The 25,522-nt window shown below is 44.2% G+C and overlaps 1 protein-coding gene across 3 annotated transcripts; it reads left to right on the forward strand.

The window, feature by feature from the left end:
• The first annotated feature begins 1,083 nt into the window (after window positions 1–1,083).
• DCUN1D4 (defective in cullin neddylation 1 domain containing 4) lies at window positions 1,084–25,251 on the forward strand. 3 transcript variants are annotated; one of them, XM_061552224.1, is made up of 12 exons: window positions 1,267–1,357; window positions 3,224–3,283; window positions 3,987–4,057; window positions 5,168–5,210; window positions 7,332–7,449; window positions 11,564–11,652; window positions 13,061–13,131; window positions 17,679–17,770; window positions 20,986–21,094; window positions 21,964–22,068; window positions 23,022–23,124; window positions 24,077–25,251. In XM_061552224.1, exons 5-12 carry the CDS (start codon window positions 7,379–7,381, stop codon window positions 24,130–24,132), a joined length of 696 nt encoding a protein of 231 aa, XP_061408208.1. In that variant the 5' UTR covers window positions 1,267–1,357; window positions 3,224–3,283; window positions 3,987–4,057; window positions 5,168–5,210; window positions 7,332–7,378; the 3' UTR covers window positions 24,133–25,251. The 3 variants fall into 3 exon arrangements, with proteins under 3 accessions (XP_061408209.1, XP_061408210.1, XP_061408208.1); XM_061552225.1 differs by lacking the exon at window positions 3,224–3,283 and having other exon boundaries at window positions 1,084–1,357; window positions 7,329–7,449; XM_061552226.1 differs by lacking the exon at window positions 3,224–3,283 and having other exon boundaries at window positions 1,085–1,357.
• Window positions 25,252–25,522: the final 271 nt, after the last annotated feature.

The raw sequence follows: 25,522 nt of genomic DNA on the forward strand, positions 1-25,522 counted from the left end.
CGGTGAGGGGGGGCCCTGACCACGCGGTGAGGGGGGGGGGGCACTGGCCGTGCGGTGAGGGGGGGCCCTGGCCACGCGGTGAGGGGGGGGGGCCCTGGCCACGCGGTGAGAGGGGGGGCACTGGCCGTGCGGTGAGGGGGGGGGCCCTGACCACGCGGTGAGGGGGGGGGGCACTGGCCGTGCGGTGAGGGGGGGCCCTGGCCACGCGGTGAGGGGGGGGCCCTGGCCACGCGGTGAGGGGGGGGGGGCCTGGCCACGCGGTGAGGGGGGAGGGGCCTGGCTACGCGGTGAGGGGGGGGGGGGGTCTGGACCACGCGGTGAGGGGGGGGGCCTAGCCATGCGGTGAGGGGGGGGGGTCTGGACCACGCGCTGAGGGGGGGGCCTAGCCATGCGGTGAGGGGGGGGGCCTAGCCATGCGGTGAGGGGGGGGGGCCTAGCCATGCGGTGAGGGGGGGGGGGGCCCGGACCCCGCGGTGAGGGGGGCCAGACCTCGCGGTCTGAGTTTAAACCCCGCGCGCTTCCCCCACGGCGCGCGGTGATGACGTCGTCCCGCCTCGCGCCGCGCGCGCGACGATTGCGCGGCAGCGCGGCAACAACCGCAGCGCCGATTGGACCCGTCGTCCCGTCGCAAACAGCCAATCAGAGCGCGCCTGACGCCGCCGGCAGAGCTAGCAACGGTGGCGGCGGAGGGGGGCGGGGTTTGTACGCGTTTGAATTTCCCACATCGGATAAGCCGCGACGGAGAAGGCGGGGCTTTAAAAGCGATTGTATTTTCTACATGGGATAAGCCGCTATCCGGGGGGCGGAGTCATAGGCGTGCTAGGGGGCGGGGTTTTCAGGCGATTACATTTCCCACACCGGATAAGCCGCAATCGAGGGGGCGTGGCGTCAGCGCTTTTAACGCAGCTCATTGGTGCCCATCGCGACTAGCCCCGCCCTCCCCCCCTCAGCCATCCAATCACGAACAGCCTCGCAACCGCCGCCGCCCCCCCCCCCCACCAGTCCCCCCGAGCACGCGGCGCGACCGTCCAATCGCGTGGCTGGAATTGCGTATCCGCGCTGGGAAATGTGCGGTGTGGGGGGTGGTGGCGTAGGGGGGGGTGGGTGGATACGAGGCTTCGTGTGTCGCTGGGGGGAGTCGCAGCAGCAGTGAGAGGAGGCGCAGCAGCAGCAGCGGGGAAGAAGCCGCGGCCGCCGCCGCCGAAGAGGAAAAAAAGGCCTCCCTCACCCCCCACCACCACCACCAGCACCTTCGTTGTGAAACATCGCAGCAGCAGCAACAGAGACGATTGTCGCCGTCGTTATATCGCAAAGGGGGGCCCGCGTCCTGCCCGAGTAGCGTGGGGGTGTTTTTTGAGTGAGTATCGCCGAGGAAAACGGGGGGGGGGGGGGCCCGCTGTTGAGATTCGAGAGGCCGAACTGAACGCCGCTTTGAAATGGTGACGCAGTGCAGCCCCCCCTGAGGCCCCAGCAGAGCAGGGCCCGCGGAACTAGCAAAGGCAGAACCACAGCCGAGCTTGACAACACGCGCGCCCTCCCGTGTGCTGTTACAAATCGGCGTGTGTTTCTTTGTAGGTCGACTCAGCCTTGTAGGTCGACTCAGCCTTAAATGAGTACCTGGTGCGGTGTGTAGTAAACATCGACCACTGGGGGAGACAAAGGCGGTCGGGCGTGGTGCTGGCCACCCACCCCCCTCGTGTACCTTCATAGGTGCTCGCTAACAGCACTTGCCTCTACAGTCTGTTAAGGCTATACGGGGGATCTTTGTCTTTGTACAGTGTACCGTATGTGTTCATTGTGTGTCATAGCTGTTGTATAATGATGATGTGTGTTGTACGGATTTATTTGGGTTGACGCGCGAGTGAAATGTGTCCCCGTCATGAGCGACACGGCGTGGTGAAGTATGGTCAAACGACCCCCCCCCCTTCCTTCCTTTCAATAGAATTAACAAAGATCTCGTAACAGTGTATTTTAACGTGTGTACAGTGTGGTTTTTGTCGTGTATTTACAGCTTGGGTGTAGGTAGGTATGCGTGCGTATGTTGGTGTGTATGTTTTATACTGTACGCATGTTGCCGTATGCTTGTATCTGCGTGTGTCTATAAGCCCCGATGGCTTACAGATGGCGCCGGAGTGCACCTAGCCTGGCACAGTCTCCACGTTGACATCACCGCCGCCTGTGTACACGTGTGTGTACTGCCAAGCAGCGGTAGTGTAGTGGTCAGCGCTACGAACCTGGTTCGATTCCCGTTCACGGTCAAACATCCAGTGACGATTATGGGCCTCCTCCCTAGGTCGACTCAGCCTTAGATGAGTACCTGGTGAGGTATGTTAACATCGCCACTAGGGAGACAAAGGCGGTCGGGCGTGGTGTTGGCCACCCACCCCCTCGTGTACCGTGCCGGCCTTCATAGGTGCTTGCTAACAGCACTTGCCCCTACAGTCTGTTAGGCTGTACGGGGGATCTTTGTCTTTATACTGCCAAGGAGCGGTGGTGCAGCGGTCAGCGCACTTCGATTCACGCTCACGGCCACCATCACCCAATGACGATTATCTGCACCGGTCCTGGGCCCTCCCCTAGGTCGACTTAGCCTTCAATGAGTGCGGTGTGTAAAACATCGTCACTGGGAGAGACAAAGGCGGTCGGGCGTGGCCACCCCACCCACCTTGTGTGCCCTGCTGGCCTTCATAGGTGCTATTCGCAAACAGCACTTGCTCCTACAGTATGTTAAGGCTACACGGGAGATCTTTGTGCTGTATCTGTCTGCCCCGATGGCCTTTTCTGTGATTTGCCTCCGAGCCTTCGGCCCTCTGCGTGGCGGCGCCAGAGTGCACCTAGCCTGGCACACAGCCTCTGCGTTGACGTTTGTAAATGTGTGTGTGTACTGCCAAGGACCCAACCTAACGTAAGGTGACTGAACAATAGTATATTTTGGTAATGTTTTAAAATTGGAGGCATACAAGACGCTGGAGGGGGGGAGCGCATTTAAAAGAATGTTTATCACGCAGCATTGCTGCACACATGCTTACAGTACTGTGTGTATGGAACCTAAAACGCCTTCCTGCTAAAGTGAGCTTGGGACGGTGCTTTTCTCCATGGTCCATCGTTTCCACCGTCCATCGGTGGAAACTCCACGTTCCCATGGCGGGAGCCAGCGGGTCATTTGGAAGGCTACTATTGACCCCTCTGACAACGCGGTTACGCATGTTTTGTTTTTAACCAGGGGGATGATGGGCTCGGTCAATCCCCAGATGGGGATTTGAACTTGACAACCTTCCGAATTGTGAGTTCTAACCACAGCGCCACTTGACTAATTCACAGTACTTGCCACGCTACGGCTATGCCCAAGACCGTTTCAGTTAAACACGTCCACTGTCACTCTTACTTTGCCACATAAGGGGTTGGGGGTGGCATAAGATCTGTGGTGATACTGGTGCTGACGTTTGGGTTTTCACGGTTTTCTCAAACAAAGGGGCAAGCGTCCAAAAAGGACCAAGCAAGAGCCGAAGAGGTCGGGGTGACGTGTGGCTACTTTTTCAGCCGTGCCACTTGGCGTGTTATGCAGCTGCCGATGGAGATGATCTACCTGCGTCACATGAAGCGTTGTTGACCCTTTGTATTGTGGTGGTGATCGTGATGGAGGTTGTTAATGGTGTGGCAATTGCATGTTATTGACGGACGCTCTGTTGAGGTGCAAATGTCCGCGTGTTTGTTTGAGTGGTCATTTAATTGCAGTCGAAATGTGAGCTTTACGGTTTGTAATGAGGTTATGCATTATGTAATGTGGCCCTGGGTTGATATAAAGCCTTTGCATCATTTTCTGTTGCTATTAAAAGCAGTGAGGAATGAATGTGCCTAAACACACTGTAAATATTGTTTACAAGCCTTGCTTGTCTTCTCTTTAATCATAATGCATACACGTGACTGTCTTTTACAATAATATGCCGTTGGTTAATCTCTTGGATGCTGTGTGTCTTTTTTTCTAGGCCACTGGTGGGTCCTTGCCTTGGTCATTCTGGAGAATATTCATAGAATATACAGGACCTTCAATCGACTGGTGACCATTCCGTGCGCGCGCACACATTCACTTAGTGTTGTGTGAAGAACTTGGCACTGCAGTTCATGTTCAGTGTCATTGTTATACCCATAAGCATTTAACGAAACCAAGCAGTTTCTTGAATTCGATTAGCATGGTTGGCTACGTGCGGTGCGAGACAAGTTCAACATACAAGTGTATCAGGTCACTGAAAATGCATACTGCAGCTGCTGTCAGTACCCGAAAATAAACATCAATATTAAGATAAATCATTGACCTCTTATAATAGCAATGATACTATTTCTCCCACATTTTACTAATCGAAAAAGTGCTTTTGAGTTTAGGGGAATATTTCTTACTATAAATCACAACAATATAAATGTAGTTGTTCGTCTGAATACCAGAGTGGTCAGTATGTTCACCTTTGTCAGCTTGTACAGAGGCAGATGCCTAATGCATTATTTGGGACATTACCAGAGCCAAGAGTCTGCTATAAACTGGACATTACAAACTTTGACATTCATTTATAATTGCACAAATTGCACATTTCACATCGTCGTGCATAAAACCTAATTGACCACGATGTGAATCATATAGCCATTGTTTTTTCAAGGAAAAGAAACATAACTTGGAAAATGGAAATGGTGAAGTAAAGGGCATAAAACTTGTACGAATGTAAATGTCCCCATAAATGACACTGAAACCGGTGTACACACAGTGGGAACACGGAACAGGCAAATCTAAAATGTTTAAGACAAACAACATAGCATAATTTAACCAATAATGTACGTGTAAATAATTAAGGATGCAGTGTATTAGAACAGAAAATGTTGCATTTGTACCTTTACCAGTTGAACCTTGAGAGGAATTACCATCATTATTTAAGCATCTTACCAAAGGGTAAATAAAACTGTAATCTAAAATGCACCGTTTATGATGTTTCCATGTTAAACATTGAACTTTTGGTGTGTTGTCAATGACAGGTGCACGAGTTAGTAGGTATTTTATTGCAAATAATAAAGTAAGTTATTGTGTCACAGACCTTAACCGTGAGTAGGAACATTGAATAATGTCAATGACATGTGTCTGCAGGATATTTGTAACGAATTAACCTTTTGGATTCCTTAACAGAATTTACGTGAAGACCTTGATGGGCAAAGCGATAGTTCCATAAGTAAGTTTTTCCATCTTCTTATCATGAATTCATAGTTATGAATATTCGTATTAATGGGATTTCAAAAACGTGCCTTTATTAGGTCCACACACTTAAACATTTCACGGCTATAAAAGCAATTATAAAGTCGTGGATCCTTTGGTAATACTGTAGAATTGTTAAGTTATTTACTCACTGACCCTGTTGGCATTCCTCAGCCATTGGTGGAAATCAAGTGTCACAGTGACAGGGAGCAGTCTATAAGGTCCTCTCCATTACTGACTTCCCACAACGTATTACTCGTTTTGTTCATCTCAGAGAGATTGGGGGCTGAGTTGACCCTTGACCAGGATTTGATCTCTCCACCCTATTGTAAGCCACTTGTTTCTGCCTCGCGTTACTACCCATGTGTTTTTTTTTGCGAGTGTTACAAACAGGAAAAAAACGAGGCATTCTGTAACATTCATTTATTATTTTTAAAAAATGACACTAAATGGAGAATGACGATGGTAATCACGTGCAAGAGCTTTTTTTTTCTCTCCGTTTTTTTGCCACTAGATGGCAGATAGCTAGTGGTGCCCTTGCGCGACTGCACATTGGAAGGACAACAATCTTTTTTTCCTTTTTTTCCTTTTTTTTGTCTGTTGAGCGTGTAAAGACGTTTCAAATGTATTGAAGAATGAAGCTGCAACATGGTGCGACGGCTGCACGAATCGTGGCATCGTTTGCAAATGGTGTTATGGCTGCACATTGAGACATGTTTGGCCTTACATTAGAAAAATGGCCAATAAAGCACAACAAATGTGAATCCTTTATTTCATGGTATGCATACCTGTCAACCCATACGGTTTACCCGTATTTTTGTACAGGGAAATTGAGTTTTCAGGTCCATATGGCATACAGCAATTCAATACGGGATAAAACATGTTTTGTCTATTGTTTGTGTTACGCCCTTGTGATGGGACTTTGTAGGATGAACGTTGATATATATAAGGGCACGAGGTGACCAATAAGGTCTGAATTGGTCTGTAATAAGGTAGGCACTGATAAGGGGTTGACAGGTATGGGTATGATTTTAACATTGTTGCCACCCTACAGTCACACTCGCAACCCATATGTAAATGGTGCCATTATTTTTTGCTACATTTCGCTTATTCTTTCAGGTCATATACAAATGACAGCATGCTGCTGTTCTAATCTGCAGTTGTATAAGGCCACCACCATCTTGGTTTACACGATTCATCTATCAAAATCTGGAGAGAAAAAAATATTGCACAAAGTACCAGTGTCATGCCACATCACTGTAAAGGCCTTGGATACAATATAGGTAAGCGTCTCGTATTAAAACGACTGCGTACTTTCATAAGTGTATTACGTATTTAAAAAAAATTATCTAGCAAGGTGACACTGGTTAGGGCACTAAAACACAATTTTAAAGTTATGAGTTTAAATCCCCAGCAATGGTTAACTTAGCCCATAATCTCTCTGCGGTTAATAACTATAGATAAACTTTTTGGGAAGTCAACAGCTCATCCTTAAGCCATGCAAACTCACCTGGCATGGAGAATGTGGAATCTCCACCACAGATTTAGAATCATCAAAGGAACATTACCCCTTTGATTTGAGCATTGCTCTGATTTTAGTCGGGAGGCATTTGACTTGGCAAGATAAAATTTTGGTTCGCAAGTTAATAGAATGACCTTTGTAGTAATAGGTTTTTACCCTTTCATCTGGTACAAAAACTGACACCTTTATACAAGGGGTCATGTTTGCAATAACCACAACACAAGCAGTCAAAATGCAAACAAAAAGAAACAACTCTGATAATGATATGCACTGTCCTTGAAGTTGATTGGTCCACACCTGGAGACAGCTTTTCTTAGAGCCTAGTCTCCATTGGTGTTGGACCAGATGACGCCAAAAGGCGTACAACTCAAAAACAGCGCACTATCAGAGTATTGAGAGCTCGGGGTAAGCATTTACACTGATACCTCCTTTACCAGTAGCAAAATATAGTAATAGGTTTTTACCCTTTCATCTGTATTCCCCGTGACGTTCTGTCTAGTTAACAATGATAGGGTTATGCCTCCAGGTTTGTCTGAATTCCCTGTGAAGTTCTGTTGGCACCCGTGTGGAACGCAGTTGCGGAGGTGTCCTGCGGCTGTGCGTCCTGCCACTGTACTCACAACATGCCCGTCAAGAAGAAGAGGAGGTCCCCTTGCTCTGAGGAGGTCACAATCAAGCGCTCTAAGAGAGACGGGTGCGTGCAAAGTTTTTAGCAATGTAACTTGCCTCGAAGTTATTAACCCTAGCCGTAGGCATACCTGCAATGATATCTTCATGAGCCCAATTCCTTGTAGAGTTTTCACATTTTTCAAAAATTCTGCCGTGAGCTGAAAGTTCCAGTAAAGGGATTTCTCCCTCTTTCATCAAGCAGTTTTTTTAATTAGATTTTCCAAGGAGCATAAGCCATCATGCGAACTCCGGTCATCTTCGCAGCGGCTTTTGGCTTGCCATCGAACAAAGACGGTCACTGCATCGCGCGCTTTCAGATGCGCTTCTGTGGCCGTCTGGAACGCTCTTCCTTCCAATATTAGGAAGCCACTGGAGCTATGCACTTTTAAATCTAGATTGAAAACTAATTTCATTATAACTGCTTTTCGTGTTTAGATGTCCTTCCCCGCACCTCAAATTAGCATGGTTGGCTAAGTACGGTGCCAAAGATGTTCAACATACAAACCCCATTCCACAAAAAATCCATAGCGATCGAGTAGCCAGGGGAGTGCCAATGGGAAGCAGCTTTGTTTCATGCTGACATCAGCACACTTAGCCCACTGATGGACCAAGATGACCAATCAGGAACCGTCTATCACAAGCATGAATACACACAAACGCTCTGAATGTAGCTTTAAGGCATAGCGTATCGCTACAAAGGAGCAATGATGATGACGTGGAAGGCGATAGTGATGTTGATGGTGATAATAGAGGAGCAGTCATTTATGCGCTGCGCTCCGAACCACCCAGCAACTTAAGTTTGATTACCAACCATGACGTAACATCAGTGGCGATCGGATTTGGAACCTGTTTTGAGTGTCTCCTAGGCTTAATGGGAGTTTCGCATGACACCTGCAATATTTCACTCTGGAGGCATGGGTTGGTGGTTTATGTTGAGATTTATTAAGTTACCAAACCTGACTATTTCTAGGAAAATGTAGTACAGAAATGGATTATTGAATCAACCTGTTTAGTCATTTGGGTGGTATCCCATTGTAATATCTGTTTAATCTGGGTACTCCAGTTTGCAGAAATCTGACCAATAGTAAACATTACAGAACCATTGCACTCATGAGGCACATGGGGAAGATACTAATGCTAATACTATTAAATCTATGAAAAGCGCAGACTGAGGATTATTTGCCACATGAACAGGTAGGCTTTAGGAAAGATAGGAACACAGAACAGCATGTCTTGATTTTAAGGTTTATAGCAGAGAAAGCAAAGCGAAATCATTGGCTGGTTTACAACTGTTTAATAGATTTCCAGAAAGCATTTGATTCGACTAAGCAATATATAAATTTGCCAATATTAAGATCATATGGAGTAGGAATAAGATTGACACATATTCTGCAGGATATAGGTGAAAGGTCAAAGTCAGCAGTAAAGTTTTGACAGGAAAGAGAAGTGGCTCCCTTTAACATATCGGTATGAGACCAGAGATTCACTATCACCAAGCAACTTTGTCACATACTTGGAAAGAGTGATGGATGCCATTCAGGACAACGGCACAGGAATATCTGTGCAAGGAGAAAGAATAAATAACCTGAGATTCACGTACGACATAGATCTAATGGAAGCAAGTTGCGTAGTACTGCAGGGAAGTGTTCATACGCTGAATAAGTCAGAAATGGATGCAGGACTGAGGATGAATGTGGACAAGACAAAGACGGTGTTCGAAAGGGATGACATTGAGAGAGAAGTAATAATAGAAAGCAACATTGTGAATTTAAAGGAATTTGCATACTTGGAAAGTCTACTGACATGGGACAACGACTACACGAAAGATATAAGTAGCGAGGATCGCAAAAGCAAAGTGAGTAATGGTAGGATTCGATCACATCTGGAGAAGCAGGCAAATCGGCTACAAGACCAAACATGCGTGTTCAGTACAGCTTTGTGTGCCTTCTCGATTTGGACATTGAAAAAGACTGACAGAGATAAGACATTGGCACTAGAAATGTATTGCTACAAAAGGATACTGTATCTTAGCTGGACTCAAAGAGTGACCAATGTAGAAGCATGAAAACGGTTGCACACAATAAGACCTGATACAGGCAGTGATGAGAAGGAAACTGGCATTATTCGGACACATTAGGGATGGATAACAGGAAAATTAAAAGTGTGTTGTTCAGAAAAATGGAAAGAATTGGAAACAAATGAAGACCTAACAGAGAATGGGTTGACGACATATGTGTATGGTGCCAGAAAGACGTGCACTAATTGAGCATATTGGCACAAAACATGAAAGCGGAAACAAATTATGAAATATCCAGTGGACACCTACGGGCTTTCTGCCCATGGATCTTGATGATGATCACTCCAGTTTTCTCCCACATGACAATTATTGTTGACAGTGAGTCTTCACAGTTATTGTCACTTCCCGGGAACACTGCCTTTGCATCCTCTTCATATTGGTCATAGTCGTTATCAGCAGCAGAAGCAAACTCAGCAGTACTGTAATGGTCAAAGCAACATCATTGCCTTAATTTTCTACATTTGTTTGGAGTTTGCATGATCTCCCCATGGCCGTGTGGATTTTTGTCCGGGTCCTCTGGTTTTACCCTCCACATTTGGAATCAACATCATGCGTTCAGAGTATTTGGCTGCGATAAACTTCCACGTGATAAGCCACTTTTTTAAACTATCATTTGTGGCTAGGTTTCTGAAATATAACTATATAGCTCATTGGGCCTTACCTGGTAAAATAAAAAAAATAGTTTTTATAGTTGAAATTGTCAGTATTGATTTTCGTCATTGACTTTATTATCGTCAATCATATTTTTTATCTCGGTTAATCTTCACGTGCCTGTCAGATTTATCTTTACCGCACGATTGGAAAAATGTACAAATATACAAATGATTTGTAGAATTGAGGCACCAAACAGGCGCGTACATTTTTGAGGAATGGCGCCGTACCTTCACTTTCCCACACAATCCACGCCTCCGAATGGTGTTTAACGCGATTTCATTTTGCATCGTTGTGGAAACTTTTCGCTGTCATTGGGCTGCGCCCACTTTTGGCCATTCCACAGGTTTGGGTGCATTTTTCGTCACGTGGAATCAGCTGCACTTGAATTGCAAAAATGTTCTAAGTTTGAACAACTTTCCCTAGTTTTGCACAAAACATTTTTAAAAAGACATTGTTCTGCCTTAAAGTGGATGAATGAGATCAAAAGTTACTACATGAATTGAGTCAGAAATCTTGGTCTGGTCTGAATCATTCAATCCATCTAGGCTGAAACTGTGAAGTGTAAAATGTACTCTAACCTATCCTTAGCATAAATACTGTGTATTATTAGTCTGTTAACATTGTGAACTAAATTTAAATTAACAGTACACCTTCATTAAAGTTAAACATGATCCAAATGTGTTCCCTCAATGCCTCGACTATGAAGTTAACATTATTATAGCTGGCACATTTTCCTTAACCTGAATGAAACCGAGACCTCGTCATAAGTCGTATGCTAAATCTTAAAGGATTTATCTCTAATGTAACAGTATCTGGCGCTTAATCCAAGCCTAAAACAATCTTTAAAGTATTCTTGTCCTTTGGCCTGGCACTTAACCAAATGAGATAAGAAGCCGCCTATTGAAAGCAATCATATTAACAGCACCAGCCTTACTTAGTATTCCTCAGACTGAAGAATTTAACCCTTGACAACTGTCAACATAATTTTTATTACGCCACACGAATTGCACATGGAGTTACCAATCGTGCTTTCTTTGAGGCTTATAAACAGAGAGGACGCTCACCGCTCGCTTTTAGGAATGAAGACAAGAACACAGAAGCAGGAATTTCAAGTGCCCGTTCCAAATTATGGCCTGATGGATAGGAGCCAGGTGCAATCCAAGGGACATGGTTCAAGCATAGTACTCTCTCTCCTGCGCTATATATACTCGCGTACTCCCATGAATAGGCAATCCAAGTGTATGCTAGCTGGTTCCTTTGGCTCGGTGTTCAGCGGTCTCTCGTTACATCAGCTATTGCGCACATCATCGGCTAAAGCTAGCATGCGTTGGGATAACAAGCCATGTTGTGAAAAAGTGATATTTGCGTGCCATTTAGCATCGATTGTGCCTGTGTGTTTGCACTCCAGCTCCGTGAGGGTACAGCCTTGCAGTACTATGAAAAACGAAGACTCCTTCACCAACAAAAGGTGTTTAACCTGGTTTAGTGAATACACAGGTGAGTGCTCATGGGAATACATTTTAGCAACTGATGGTGGGAAAATGTGTGAAAATATACAACACTGGTCACTGGAAACTTCCTTCAGATGTTGTTAATGGTGTTAGGTTTGATATGTATTTAATGTTTCGATTTAAAGCTTTTGTGACTGCAGGGATTCATCTTCATGGTTCTTTCGGTAAAGCCACGTAGAAGGGAAATAATAAAATAATAAAAATAAAACATAATAAAATACAATTCTCACGACGTTTCGGCCACAACGCAAGCAGCCGTCCTCAGGTGAAGAACAGGTCTGTCTTTCCGTCCTCAGGTGAAGAACAGGTCTGTCTTTCCGACAGACCTGTTCTTCACCTGAGGACGGCTGCTTGCGTTGTGGCCGAAACGTCGTGAGAATTGTATTTTATTACGTTTATTTTTTGTATTATTTTATTATTTCACTTCTACGTGACTTTACCGAAACAACCAAGAAGATGTATTTCATGTTTTTAAAATATTTTTTTTATCTTAACACCCAGGGCCAGGTTGTGTGCGGTGGTTACAGTACCCGTCTTAGATTTGGAAGAGTTGCAAGTTGCCTCTTAAGACAATTCGATGAATAATGCTTTGTGGACAGTCAGTAGTGGCCATCTTGTGGATAAAATGGTGTGCACCTTAGATGGAATTTCCTACCATGTATCACGAGGATCAATGGTTTGAGCGTGTACAGTGATTGTAGCAAGCAGCGACAGCCATGCCTCACTAGAACGAACACTGTCTTTTAAAAGAAGGGGAGCTCTAAAATATAAATAACTCTTGTAATAAAGTACCCAGGGGTATTTAGCTATGGTTGTCCCAACACAAGGTTGAAGCCTCATTTCTGAGAACCGACTTTTAAATTATGGTCATGCATGCTGCCATAGTGTGCTCTAATGACGTTACTGCAATGACATGTAACATATTGGAGTGACTGCATCCTAACATTACTATAGTGCCACAAAGATGCACCCTGACCATGATTTTAGTCTTATTTCTCACGAGTACATTTTCACACACATGGTAGTCAGCCCAGATCTGTCTCCAAGATATGATGCATTTACTTTTTGGCGTTTCATCTAGTTTTAAACCATCAATCATCCATAATGTACTATTGGCCGTGAATGGCATTCATTAGGCATCAGCCCTGCTGTCTTTTGGCTTCCCCCACTGTAAAATGTCTGCAGAACTTCATGACATAGTTGACATCATCGCCATATTCTTGTCAACGTAATATTGTTACGTTTTCATTTATTTTACTTTGTATTGGCATGTGCTGTGGATTATCTAGCTTGAGGTTTTTTTTATATATTTTTTTAGAGCCATATGTGTTACATTTTGTACGGGTGTGAATATGAATGGAGGTAAGCGATGGCCTGTGATTTCTGTTTTGCAGGAAATGATGATGTTATTGGTCCAGAAGGAATGGAGAAGTTCTGTGAAGACATTGGCGTGGAACCTGAAAATGTATGCCAGTCATATAAATTTTCATTATTTATCAAAATATATTATAAATCATTACGAATGTTTATTTATACGTAGCTGTGCACATTCATTGAAGGATTTAGTGCACATTTGGTAATAATTCTACCGATTTCAGGGCACGTTGCTATATTTCCAAAACATATAATTCTGTCTTTCAATGGTTGGCACTTAACCAACATTATTTGGACATATAATCTATTTATAATTTGACCAGTACATTTCATAAGCAGTTCTGCCTGTCAATGATTTATAATGAGATTTTCACGAATGTTTTAGGCTTGTCTTTATGTATATACTCTGCTGTAGGCAGCACATATACATTTATTACTGTTCATTTGTACTACTTTTAGAAAAAAGTTTACTGGCTGGAATCTTAATTGGACTTATGTCTGCCTGCCTGGCGTATGTCCAAGTGCGATGTGGTGACGTCACCTCGCATATCTGCGTGGTGACGTCACCCGCATCCCACAGCTTTGAGCAGAGTTTGTGGGTTCGTGTGCGGCACTAATGGCATGCCCGCCCCTTTCACCCACCCTCTACCCCAGCCATGTATCCCGTGCAACTACTATAGAGGAGTTTCGATTTAAAGCTTTCGTGACTGCAGGGATTCATCTTCTTGGTTCTTTCGGTAAAGTCACGTAGAAGGGAAGTAATAAAATAATAAAAATAAAACATAATAAAATAATTCTCACGACGTTTCGGCCACAACGCAAGCAGCCGTCCGCTGTCGCCTCGACAGACCTGGTTTTCACCTGAGGACGGCTGCTTGCGTTGTGGCCGAAACGCCGTGAGAATTATTTTATTATGTTTTATTTTTATTATTTTATTACTTCCCTTCTACGTGACTTTACCGAAAGAACCAAGAAGATACTATAGAGGAGATCAAGGCGGGAGGTTCTATTCTATTTTTGCATACAATGGCAATATGTTCAGGAGCTAAATGCCAATGTCGAGGCATGCTTAACACGAGAGGGCTTCAGAAGAGAGTTTGTATAAATTTATCCATTTACCTTTGAACAAGCGCAGACTACAGTGGTTTTTGGCCACAGTAGCACTGGCTCGTCTTACATTTTTCATTTATGAAGTAGATGTGAGCAGCGACCTGTTGATGTTCTGACACTGATGACCAGTGCGTTCAAGGAGGAATGGCAAAGTAAGGAGGTGCGATGTTTGGGTCTCAAAGGATATGTTTGTTCTGGACGTCCGCGTTCCACTATCTTTTACCGCTGCCTTCTCGCTGCCCGTCTGTTAGCTATTTTCGTGTTATCTTAAACACAGCTAATATGGTCGTATCGGTGAAATGGACGTCATTAATTTGAAACCAGATATGATCAATAGGAGGGATGAGAGGCAGGAAGAGATGAAGAGGAGGGGCGGGGAGAGAGTGGAAAGGGCGTGAAACGAAGAGAGCAAAATGGAAAGAGCGCAAAGGAAAGTGACGAGCAGCGAGAGGGAGGATCAGGGAGAGGCAAGAGAGATTGAGATGAGGAAAGGGAGACGTGGGAATAAGCAGAGTGAGGATGAGAGGTGAGAAAAACAAGTGGGTAAGATACATAATAATTGAATATGACGTTTAGATTGCAACACAAGCAACCACCATCGTGTACAAATGAATGAGAAAACAAACAGTAAATTTGGAAATATAATGCAATACAACAGAGTCTGCCAACACAACAGTCAACACCCCACCTGGTTGATTACGTTCTTCCAAAGATTGCTAAATTTTAGAGAGAGACAAAACCTATACACGGAGACACACAGACAGACACACAAGCAGAGAGACTCACAGATAGACAAAGGCCTCGACACAGAGACGTTGTCTTTCTGTGTGCCTATGTGTGTCTCTCTGTGTGAGTCTCTGCTTGTGTGTCTGTCTGTGTCTCCGTGTCTATGTTTTGTCTCTCAAATTTAGCAATCTTTGGAAGAACGTAATCAACCAGGTGGGGGGTGTTGACTGTTGTGTTGGCCGACTCTCTGTGTTGTATTGCAATTTATTTCCAAGTTTACTATGTTTGTTTTCTCATTCATTTGTACCTGATGATGGTTGCTTGTGTTGCAATCGAAACGTCGTATTCTATTATTATTTTATTTTATTCTACGTGACTTGACCGAAAGAACCAAAGAGTAATTCCTGTAGTCACGAAAGCTTCGAATCTAGTTTGGGTAAGATACAGTGAAGGGAGGGAGAGCTTTTTCTATTTTTATTGAAGTTGGAGGGGTCATCAGCCCCTTGCACCCATCCAGAGCCCCCGTTAGCCATTGTGGCAGCTGCTAGCAGGGCATGAGGGGCACAGCTGATTGCTATCAGCCTCTCCCCCAATGGCATTGCTCACAGCACACAGTGTAAACAACTGGCAACCACCGAGGAGGTGAGGGTTTTGCCAGTCAACATCTGTGCTAGTTTTAAACATTCGGCCTGCCCTGCCTACGATCGATCCTGGGTTTAATCAGTTTAGATTGTATGAGGAACTCGCAGATCCTTGAAAGATCTGGACACTGTCCCATCGGTGAGCTTCCCTGGCAGGTGAGGCTACGTTGGTTGGGTTATGTATCTTGCATGCCCAAGCAACCTCTGTTTGAGTAGATAGAGAGGACTAAACAGGCATAGCCCAGGCTAGAGAAGAGATAGGCTGCTGTGGTACAGGAGGATGTGGAGCTGAGTGGACTTGCCGATGACTGATACCAGTGGTGTCAAGATCGGCCTCTGTGGAGGAGACTCGTGAAGGACACTGCTGGGAAGTTGGAGGAAATCGTCCTCCAACAACACACAATGGAGAGCAGAGGAGCGATGCTCACAACAATGAAAGGAGCACCGGGTGGATAAAATCCAGCAAGTTGGCACAGTAGGAAGCACAGGTGGTGCATCTGTCAGTCATCTGACATGTCGGTGTGTCCCGTGAACTGACCTCCAGTCAGCGAGCCTTTGACATTTAACCTGGCCTCGAAGTGCACGTAGCTTGGCACAAGCACTGGTGATGTCACCGCCACTTAGTGGTAAATGGCGACTGTTGGAGAAGAGTAATGTAGAGGGAGGGAGAGGTGGAGGAGGGTGGACAGAGAAATAGAGAAACAGACAGAAGCAGACAGTGGGAAATCGACAAAAATGGATATACAACACAGAAGGCAACATAAAGGTGGAGAGAAACAGGACTCTGTATAAGATTAGAAGTTTGCTGGCTGGCTGGGATGGACGGTCACTTCCAAATTACGTGCGATTTGCTCGTTGTCTTAAACTACACCACATGAGTAAATTGACAAAATAGCAAACTTGTAAATACTGGGCCTTGGTTTTATACTTTTGCAATATGACAGCTGACTTGACCAAATGTTTCTTTCCATAACAAAACGTGAGATTGTATGTTGTTCATCACTGTCTTGACTATTTAGCCTTCATATGCCTCCGATTAGTACGGTTGGCTACGTACACGTTCCACATACTTTAAGACACGAAAATATTAATTCAGTGGTGCAGCATGGCCTTCAGCCCTTAGTTCATGACATCAAAAACTCTCTATAACATTTGTAACCCTTGGGCAATACTATGCGCTTTCTACCATTGCTTTCAAATGCATGCTTTGTAACTTAATTAAACAATTTAGAGCTAATTGAGATTACATCTCTATGACAGAGGATACTTCATAGCCATCTGTATACCTATACATTCATGTACAGATGGATACACAATGTTTGCATTGCATATACAGTCAACCCTTAATATCTGTGGGTTTTTTCATCGCGCTTGTGCGTATTCGCATCGAATTTATTGTCTCGCCCATTTCAAATTTGCTGGGTTGTATTTTAAATACTTGTGGCCATACCACGCTACTGCCTACGCGACAAGAGGTGGTGAGGCCGGGGGGGGGGGGGTGGTGTGGTTCGAGAGAGTTGCCCCCCACGCGACGCCGCTCCCCCTCTCAATCCGCATCTGTCCGCCACGCCTATTTATACGCGAGGAGCTTTCCTTGTACTACAGTAAAACCTTGGATTGCGAGTAACTTGGTCTGCGAGTGTTTAGCAAGACGAGCAAAAATTTTAAGTAAATATTAATTTGATAAACGAACGAGGTCTTGCAATACGAGTTGTACGTGTATACGCTTTGTCTGCCGAGCGTCACGTGATCACAACTGATATACGAGTGCTTTGGATTCCAAACACGTTTCCGGAACGAATTATGCTCGCAATCCAAGGTTTTACTATTTTTTTTGGAATTGCACCCCATGCAACGCCCACCTATTTATCCGTTGACATTTGCACATTTAAATATAATTATGGTCATTAGTAAAGGTACGTTTAATTTCACAATGCTGTACTATATATGTATAAGTTACTATGTACATACAGAGGATATGTTTAAACTTAATATACGGTTATGCCCCCTAACCTGATTTTCCTAATGAGATTTAAGTATAAGTACTCGCGGATTTAATATTCGCGCAGCTCTCCAGGACCCTATCCCCCCCCCCCCCCCCCCCCCCCCCCGCGTGAATATTAAGGGTTCGCTGTACTAATTGCTACTTCCGTTCGTGCAGATAATCATGCTTGTGTTGGCATGGAAGCTGGAGGCTCAGAACATGGGTTTCTTCACCCGGCAGGAGTGGCTGAAAGGCATGACCGCCCTGCAGTGAGTTATATGCACAATGGACTAATCGCACACATTTCTTTAGAACTGCTTTTTGTGTTTAGTTTGTTGTCCTTACCCCCCCCCGCACCTCCGATTAGCACGGTTGGCTACGTACGGCGCGAAATAAATTCAACGCACATGCAGAGATCCTTCATTAACTTTTAGAGCAATTGCCGTTTAGGAAAAGGGAGAGTGTCTCTCCTGGGGTGGTGCTCATCTCATTTGGCGGCACTCAGCCCGGGTGGTGGAAATTCCACATTCACATGGCAGGGGGAAATCTCTTAAATGGCGCTAATGTTAACATCCCACTATGTGGTGGCATACACGAGTGGTTTTAGTGGGCGGCTGTTAAGGTTAGCGCATCGTACAATTTGCTGTTGTGTGGACATCGTCATGTTTAACCTTGTCACATATGCCTTTGCAACTTTGATATTGATACACCATTCTTAGTGCTTCAGATACTAACGGACATTTATGTTGACGCGCAATAATCAAATCCACGTTGCTCAAATTGTAATATAATACAATAACCCCAGCAATACCTCTCCCAACACTGTAGCATACAGCCCAGGTGGCCTGGCCACCTCTGTTCTGTGAGGAGCGGTAGTGTAGTGGTCCGCGCACTGCGCTACGAATCTGGTGACCCGGTAGTGTAGCGGTTAGCGCTACGCTGCGCTACGAACCTGGCGACCCTGGTTTGAATCCCGCTCACGGCCAATACCAGTGACGATTATCTGAATCAGTGATGTGCCTCCCCTAGGTCGACTCCGCCTCAAATGAATACATGGTGTGGTGTGTAAACATCACAACTGAGGAGATAAAGGCGGTCGGGCATGGTGCTCGCCACCCATCCCCTCATGTGCCGTGCCGGCCTTCATAGGGGCTCGCTAACAGCACTTGCCCCAGCAGTCTGTTAAGGTGTTTCACCAGTGAGTCAGTAAGGTCGTTTTGTAAGTTGACCTTAAAGACCACATGTCAAAACGTGCAAGTGTAGGCAGTTGTGTTTGAGTTATGCATAAATTGTGAAGTTGAAATTTAACCATAACCAAATTATTTAAAAAAATTATTAGGCTCCCCTTTATGGCTACAGTTACCAAGAGTAGAGTATAGACATGACACACAATTGAATGTATGTGCCTAACATCTGGAACAAGCTCTCTTTGTAAGACAATATTATAATGATAGTAATTGCAACAATTTGGCCTCTTTGTAAATGCTTGGATGTTTTGTAATGGAAGTCCTCTTACCAATACGTCTGAATAAGGCATTGCTTAAGATTCCTTAATAATAGTAATAAATGGCCGACAGTGCGAGGTTGAACCTGGTGGGTAAGGGAGTAAAGTTAAGTGGTCAAGACATGATAAATGGTATCTACTCATGGCTGGGAACACAAAATGTTACAGCGTGAGTGGATTGTATTACACACACGTCGGGAACACTGCCTGCTTTTGTGGCATGAGCACCGTCGCGATGCACAGTCACGTTGGCTACGTCCCATACAACTACTATGTTTATCTACCGAAATAAGTTAACTGCTGTGGAGGCACTTCTAAGGGTGTTCAAATTGTAGGCGAGCATTTATGCGTGAGTGCATACATCAGGGATGGCCAACCTGTGTAACTAACAGCCAACACGTTCCCGTGAGTTCTGCAAAGAGCCAAGGGTATATATATATAAATGTTTATATATTTTTTTATAGTTTTCTGCGCAGCACGGGACACATTCATTTTTCTTTGCTCCTGTGATGGCGTGTTCTACATTATGCCGCTTTAGAGCCGCATGTGGTGGATTAAAGAACCGCATGCGGCTCGGGGAGACGCCAGTTGGCCACCGCTGGCAATACACGTCTTCCGCTCGACCCCACATTTACACATGGACTAGCGGGCAAGTGCTCTTAGCAAACAGCTATTAGGGCCAGCATGGTAAATGAAGAGAAGTTGTAGGGCTAGGACTGCTACATCTGGGCACATGTTGTATCCCCATTGATGTTGGTGACATCACGAGCTTAAGGACAACCTCGAAGAAACCAGTACAGGTGCAAATAATGTTGGGTGTTGTACATCATGGTCAGGAATTGGGTTTGAGTCATTTATAATTTGTAAGTACATCTAGAATATTCAAATTATTAAATGTGAAGATCACAGCTCTAAGTGGAGCACATGCTTCCATTTTTGTATAAGCAATACCAGCTTAAAAACATTTCCACAGCCATAATAGGAAGATACAATGCAAATTGATGCTGCAAAGCCCTCTTTCTGTCTGCTGTAGACATCCTATTGCATGTCAGGAACAGTGGAAATGAATGATAATTTGCTGAATGTGCAGGGATTTAGTTTCCGTTTGGTGCAGGTCATAAGTCAGACAAAGCCGAGCGCTTTCCAAGAACAACCAGTTGGTTTGTGTTTTGCTTGTTGTCATCCAACTCGTACAGTTGTTTACGTTCCGATGGCAGATGGGAAGGAAAAAAATCTATCGTGGCTACAAACACTGTTGACATGCGATGCATGAGAAGATGTGACTTGTGCTCAATAGTGACAGTACGCTAGACTCATTGTGTGGCGTTAGGTCTATCGCGCTTTGTCTGCTATCAGAGGCTTTTAATGCATTTGCGTCTTTAGTTTTGGCTCGTGTGTGTGTCCAAATCGAAGGACTTTAAGTGTTCCATTGTGTATCGGCAACACAAGAGTTTCCTTCTGGGTACAGCGGCATTGTAGAAAGACCATTCATTCATTGTTTTGAGCAAAAAAAATACTTTGACAAGTCTTGTACTCTACCCCTTGATATACTGGTAACTATACACAGTCTTGATGGAGAAAAACGTGGCGATAATGGCCAGTAGGTGTTGAGTGAGAGCCCAGTTATGTGTCGTTATACATTTATTGCATAATGTTACGATGATTGTACCTGAAATTAGACGCTGAGGTGGAAAGGCCTTGTTTATATTCCTACAAGTTTGTTAACTCTATGCATTCACAAATATTGTAATTCCACAATGGTACCGAGGTAAAATATATATATATAATTACATCTCTGGTCTTTGTACACCCTGTTAATGAGACAAAAAAATAAAAACTGGCTTTGGGTTTGCCTGCTGAAACACACGCTTGTGGAAAACGTATAATTTCAGTTAATTATTTGGTTGTGAAACTCACTTGTTTGTTCACGTTATTGGTGGTCATTGGTTGTTGCCGCAATGTGCCTTTGCCTTCCCTTAGGTGTGACAGCTCAGAAAAGCTGCAGGGAAAGTTTGAGTACCTGCGCTCACTTCTCAATGATCCCGTGTCCTTCAAGCAGATCTACAGATATGCCTTCGACTTCGCTAGGGTTTGTCTTGTCCCATGCGCTCCCTCGTCGTGATAGTGTAGCGGAGGCACTGATGATGGCAGCCCCTTTGAAAGGAATATTGTCAAAAGGGAGACGACCCTGTTGTTGAATTATTTCAGCCATTGGAATCTTTCGCATGCGAAAAACGATAATTAGTCTTTCGAAGTTTCCGTGTTGCCTGTATTTTATTTCGGAAAGCATGACCAATATTAAGGAGAGATTAGAGAGTTGATTATCACTTGTATCATTGAGCAAGGTAGTCATGACCTATGAAAATAAGGGCAATTGGAAATTAAATATTGAATTAAGGTTCCTGTGGGTTTACACTGAGGCACATACGAAGGTACCTCCCAGTGGTAAATTTGGCTGCGTCGTCCCAAGGGATTTGATTTGGGTTATGCTCCTGTTAGAGTATTGAGCTAATGTTTATAAGACCTTGGTTTCAAATTCCATTCAACTGGACAAAATAAAAATAAATCCTCCAGAATAGTGAGATGATGATTATGGTCCAATCAATATATATTTAGTTATTTTAAATATGTAATAATGTCCTTTCATGATTTGGCCCAGCCATTCTTTGAGGGATACATTTATTAAATGCATCAAAAGACGAGGCACGTGGCAAACCACTCTGTGACATGGTAAAGTGCCACCATTCTTAGCTTAAAAGAAGGTCTTTGACACTGGAATTAGTTTGATGGCTCATCCGGGGGCTTTCCCCAACATTACATGAGGTTATAACTTCTGTAGGGATTTCCAGAAGGATATAACATCAGTACATTCTGCCTCTTCTCCCACAACAACTTTGCAAATAAATAGTCCTGTGATTGTATAATACTTGAAGTCATTTATTGTGATGTTTCCTACAGGACAAAGATCAGCGAAGTTTGGACATTGACACAGCCAAGTCCATGTTGGCCCTGCTGCTGGGCAGAATTTGGCCTCTCTTCTCCTCTTTCCATCAGTTCCTGGAGGTGATCATCTCCCTGGTGGCACATCCCATAGGGGGAAGTTGGGCCTCTTCGATTAAAGGACGATTGGTGGCTTCATCGTGAATGGTTTTTCTTCAAGTGTTGGTTACCAGGCATTGCAATTTATAGTTCGGTTGGTAAAGCAGAAGGCCTATCGTAATTTGAATTCTGGCTAGGGATAACTCGGCCCATTGCCATAATTCCTCTGGGGTTGGTCAAATGTATGCGTGTTGAACTTCTTTCGCACCGTACGTGACCATCAAGTGGAGAGGCTGCTATACTTGGTAAGAAGGCAACAGAAATTGTGTTATGGACAAATGGGGATCTTGCATGTAAATGTGGAATTCTCACCTCTAGCTTGGGGAAGCATGGGCACACTTGAAGTTTGATATATGCTACCAGGTTTGTTAAACTTTCAGCCCCATGAGCCACATCTGACCTACCAAGAGTATTGGAGTGGCCTGCCGAGCTTTGGCCCACCAAGAGAGGGCTCTCTGTGACATCGATACAGATTAGCAAGACTAAAGTGAGATAAACAACAGAAATGAGAGAACTGGGGACAAGCGATGCAGATTAAACATCACAACCCCATGGTATATACACATGGCATGTTACGTGACATGTTCTTTCGAACTGTGCAGAGCCAGCCGTGCTAATCGCTAGCAATGAAGCTCTGGTTTGAACATACGAAAGAGAATGTTGTCATTTAAGTCCTGGTCAGAGGTTGATTCTGCCCCTCATCTCTCTGGAGTCAATAAAATTAGTATCACCGTGGGATGTATCCTTTGGTCGTCATGGGCAAAGACTGGCCCTCCATCCTCGGAAATGTCCACCACTTTGTTAGGACTGTAAACACACAAGCAGTACCACACAATCGTTTAAACAAGGAATCACTTTTTTTCTTTACACAGTACATGGCCTCGTTACATGAAGTTTAAATTTGTTTTTGTTTCCAGCAATCCAAATACAAAGTGATCAACAAGGATCAATGGTGCAATGTCCTGGAGTTCAGCCGGACTATTAATGCAGACCTCGGAAACTATGATGAAGACGGCGCATGTGAGTGTTCCTGCCATTCATACACAAACCTTACAAGAGAAAGATTAGAGCCAAACACAGTCTTGTTCCATTCAGCATATAGCCAGATGACATTATTTTTCCTTGGGATTATTTCAAAAGAATTGGGAGTTAAAGGAACTAAACCATGTTTTCTCCTATGCATGGTAGTAGTTTACTAACTTGGCCTCTAATTTAACTGGTGAAGCCCAATTGAGAATTATTAGTGGTCGGCTCAGCCCGTCAACCCTCTGGGCACAATTAAATTAGTACACCTTTGTTCTAACTCAACAGTGGTCACGATGTAGAAACCGCTCCCCCCCCCCCCCCCCCCCCCAGTATAGAATGATGGGATTTTCATCATTTGGATTTGGATGGCCACACAGGAGATGAGCTGAAGCCACAGACTCATTCAGAGCCGGGAGTGTCAAAAGATTGCATTGAATGTATGCAGTTTAAGTACTATATGTCTATGTAATCACTGATCTTAGCAGATATATTGTAAAAGTGCCTTGTGTATTGTGATCAACATAAGTACGATACAATGTATATGTGCGTGTCATTACTGATCCTAGCCACTCATACTTAATACCTAGTCAGGATTCACCTGACCCGGACCTGGCCTGGGTTTCCGCCAGGTTCACTCGGCCTAGATTAATACCTTGTTTGATGTGGTCAATATTAGCAACAGGGATACAAAGGCATCCAGACATGGTGCTGTGTACTTTTGTACTAGTATCAAATTGGGCATTTGACTGTTTTATTTTTAAATTGATTGACACTGAGGTTAGAGCATCTGTCTCAAATATCAGAAGGTTGCAGACCTAAATCTAGGGTCAGGGTTCAGCTGCACGGCCAATTTAAATGAGTTCTGCTTTGCTTGAACCGGAGAGAGCGACGCGTGGACTGTGACCTGACCGCGTTTACGACGCTGCCTCTCTGCTGTGATGATCAGGGCCAGTTCTCCTGGACGAGTTTGTAGATTGGCAGAAGCGAAAGCAGCCTTCGTAGGCAGCGTGAAGCCAATCGCAGCCTCGTCCCCAGCTCCTTCTCCCAACATCGGCGTCCCCCACCTCCAGGAGCCAAACGCGTCACTTAAATGGAAATACTTCAGCCATACACCTCAGCAGTTTGTTTAACGCATGCGGAGCACACACACAAGTTATACAGAGCTCAGAGACTTGAAAATTCAACGTGAGTGATCGCTATTTAGTCCTTACATCCGCCTCCTGCTGACCCACCCACTCGCGTACGCACACACTGTTGTGATCGCCTTGTGCAGTACACATTGTATTGTATTTCAGCATTGTATGCATTTCAACAGACCCTGAGCATTGCTTGTATATATGACCGGTTTGTTTTGTACTGGAGTCTGGCAAATGTTTTATCATTTGCAAGCAACTCACAAAACGGCTGTATACCTGTGACAAAAGAAAACATTTTCGAAATGATAATAAAACAGTAGTAATTAATGACTGGCAACATGCTTTTTGCAGCGTATTTGTTTTTCATTCATCCTGAACCATTATTTAGCAGTACAGTATTGACATTGAACACACTTTAGTGCTGTATGGACAATTATGAATTAATGCAATGACTAATTGTTGAGAGGAGCACACAAAACTTGAGGATTTTAGGTTTGTGGATTATTATTAAAGCTACGTGTTAAATACTTCATCAGAACTTGAAGAAGAGAAAAAATAAATGCCTCTTTTTTTTTAAGAAAATGGCATTGCAAGAAAAAAATCATTTTTCATCGCATTTTTTTGAAATTCGTGTTTATTAGTGATTTTGGGAGGGGGGGTGGGTTACGTTGGTGTTTGGAGCCATGCTTAAAACGTCTTGTACAGATTATGTCCACGGATTTACTTGTGGCCGTTTGTCGACTGTTGACGCAAAATAACATTTTTATTCTTTGACAAGTTCCTCAAGTCTGCAGTGTTCCTCTTGTTTATATATGTTTAGCCAAAAAAATGTTTAAAAGTGCAAATGTGGGAGAATGTGACACTTTTCTTCAATACTTTAGACAGTTTCGTGTTCATAGGCTCGATGGCAAAGTTGCCAAGGCTTTGTAAACCACAACGTTGGCAATCTCTAACATCAAGAAATAAATAAATTGTATAAAATGTGCTCTGTTATTGGATGTGTTTATGTTCACCGGTACTGAACTCTAGATATGAGCCATTCTCTAAAGTCGTGTTGTATATTTGTTCATGAGCAACAAAACATTAACAACAGTGTTAATACTTTTTTTAAAAATACTATTAAAGAGTGGTGTAAATAAAAACCCCACCATAATCTTTCGTGAAAACACTGATGGAAAGTTTTTGTAAAGGATGTGTTTGCATGTTAACTCTATCCAAGCCCTCTTTTACCTGCAAGGACTCTGTGTTGCTTTTTC

The sequence above is a fragment of the Lethenteron reissneri genome, chromosome 16 (assembly GCF_015708825.2).
Source record: "Lethenteron reissneri isolate LAM-NWPU_2019-01 chromosome 16, ASM1570882v1, whole genome shotgun sequence".
In the NCBI taxonomy this organism is placed as follows: domain Eukaryota; kingdom Metazoa; phylum Chordata; class Hyperoartia; order Petromyzontiformes; family Petromyzontidae; genus Lethenteron; species Lethenteron reissneri.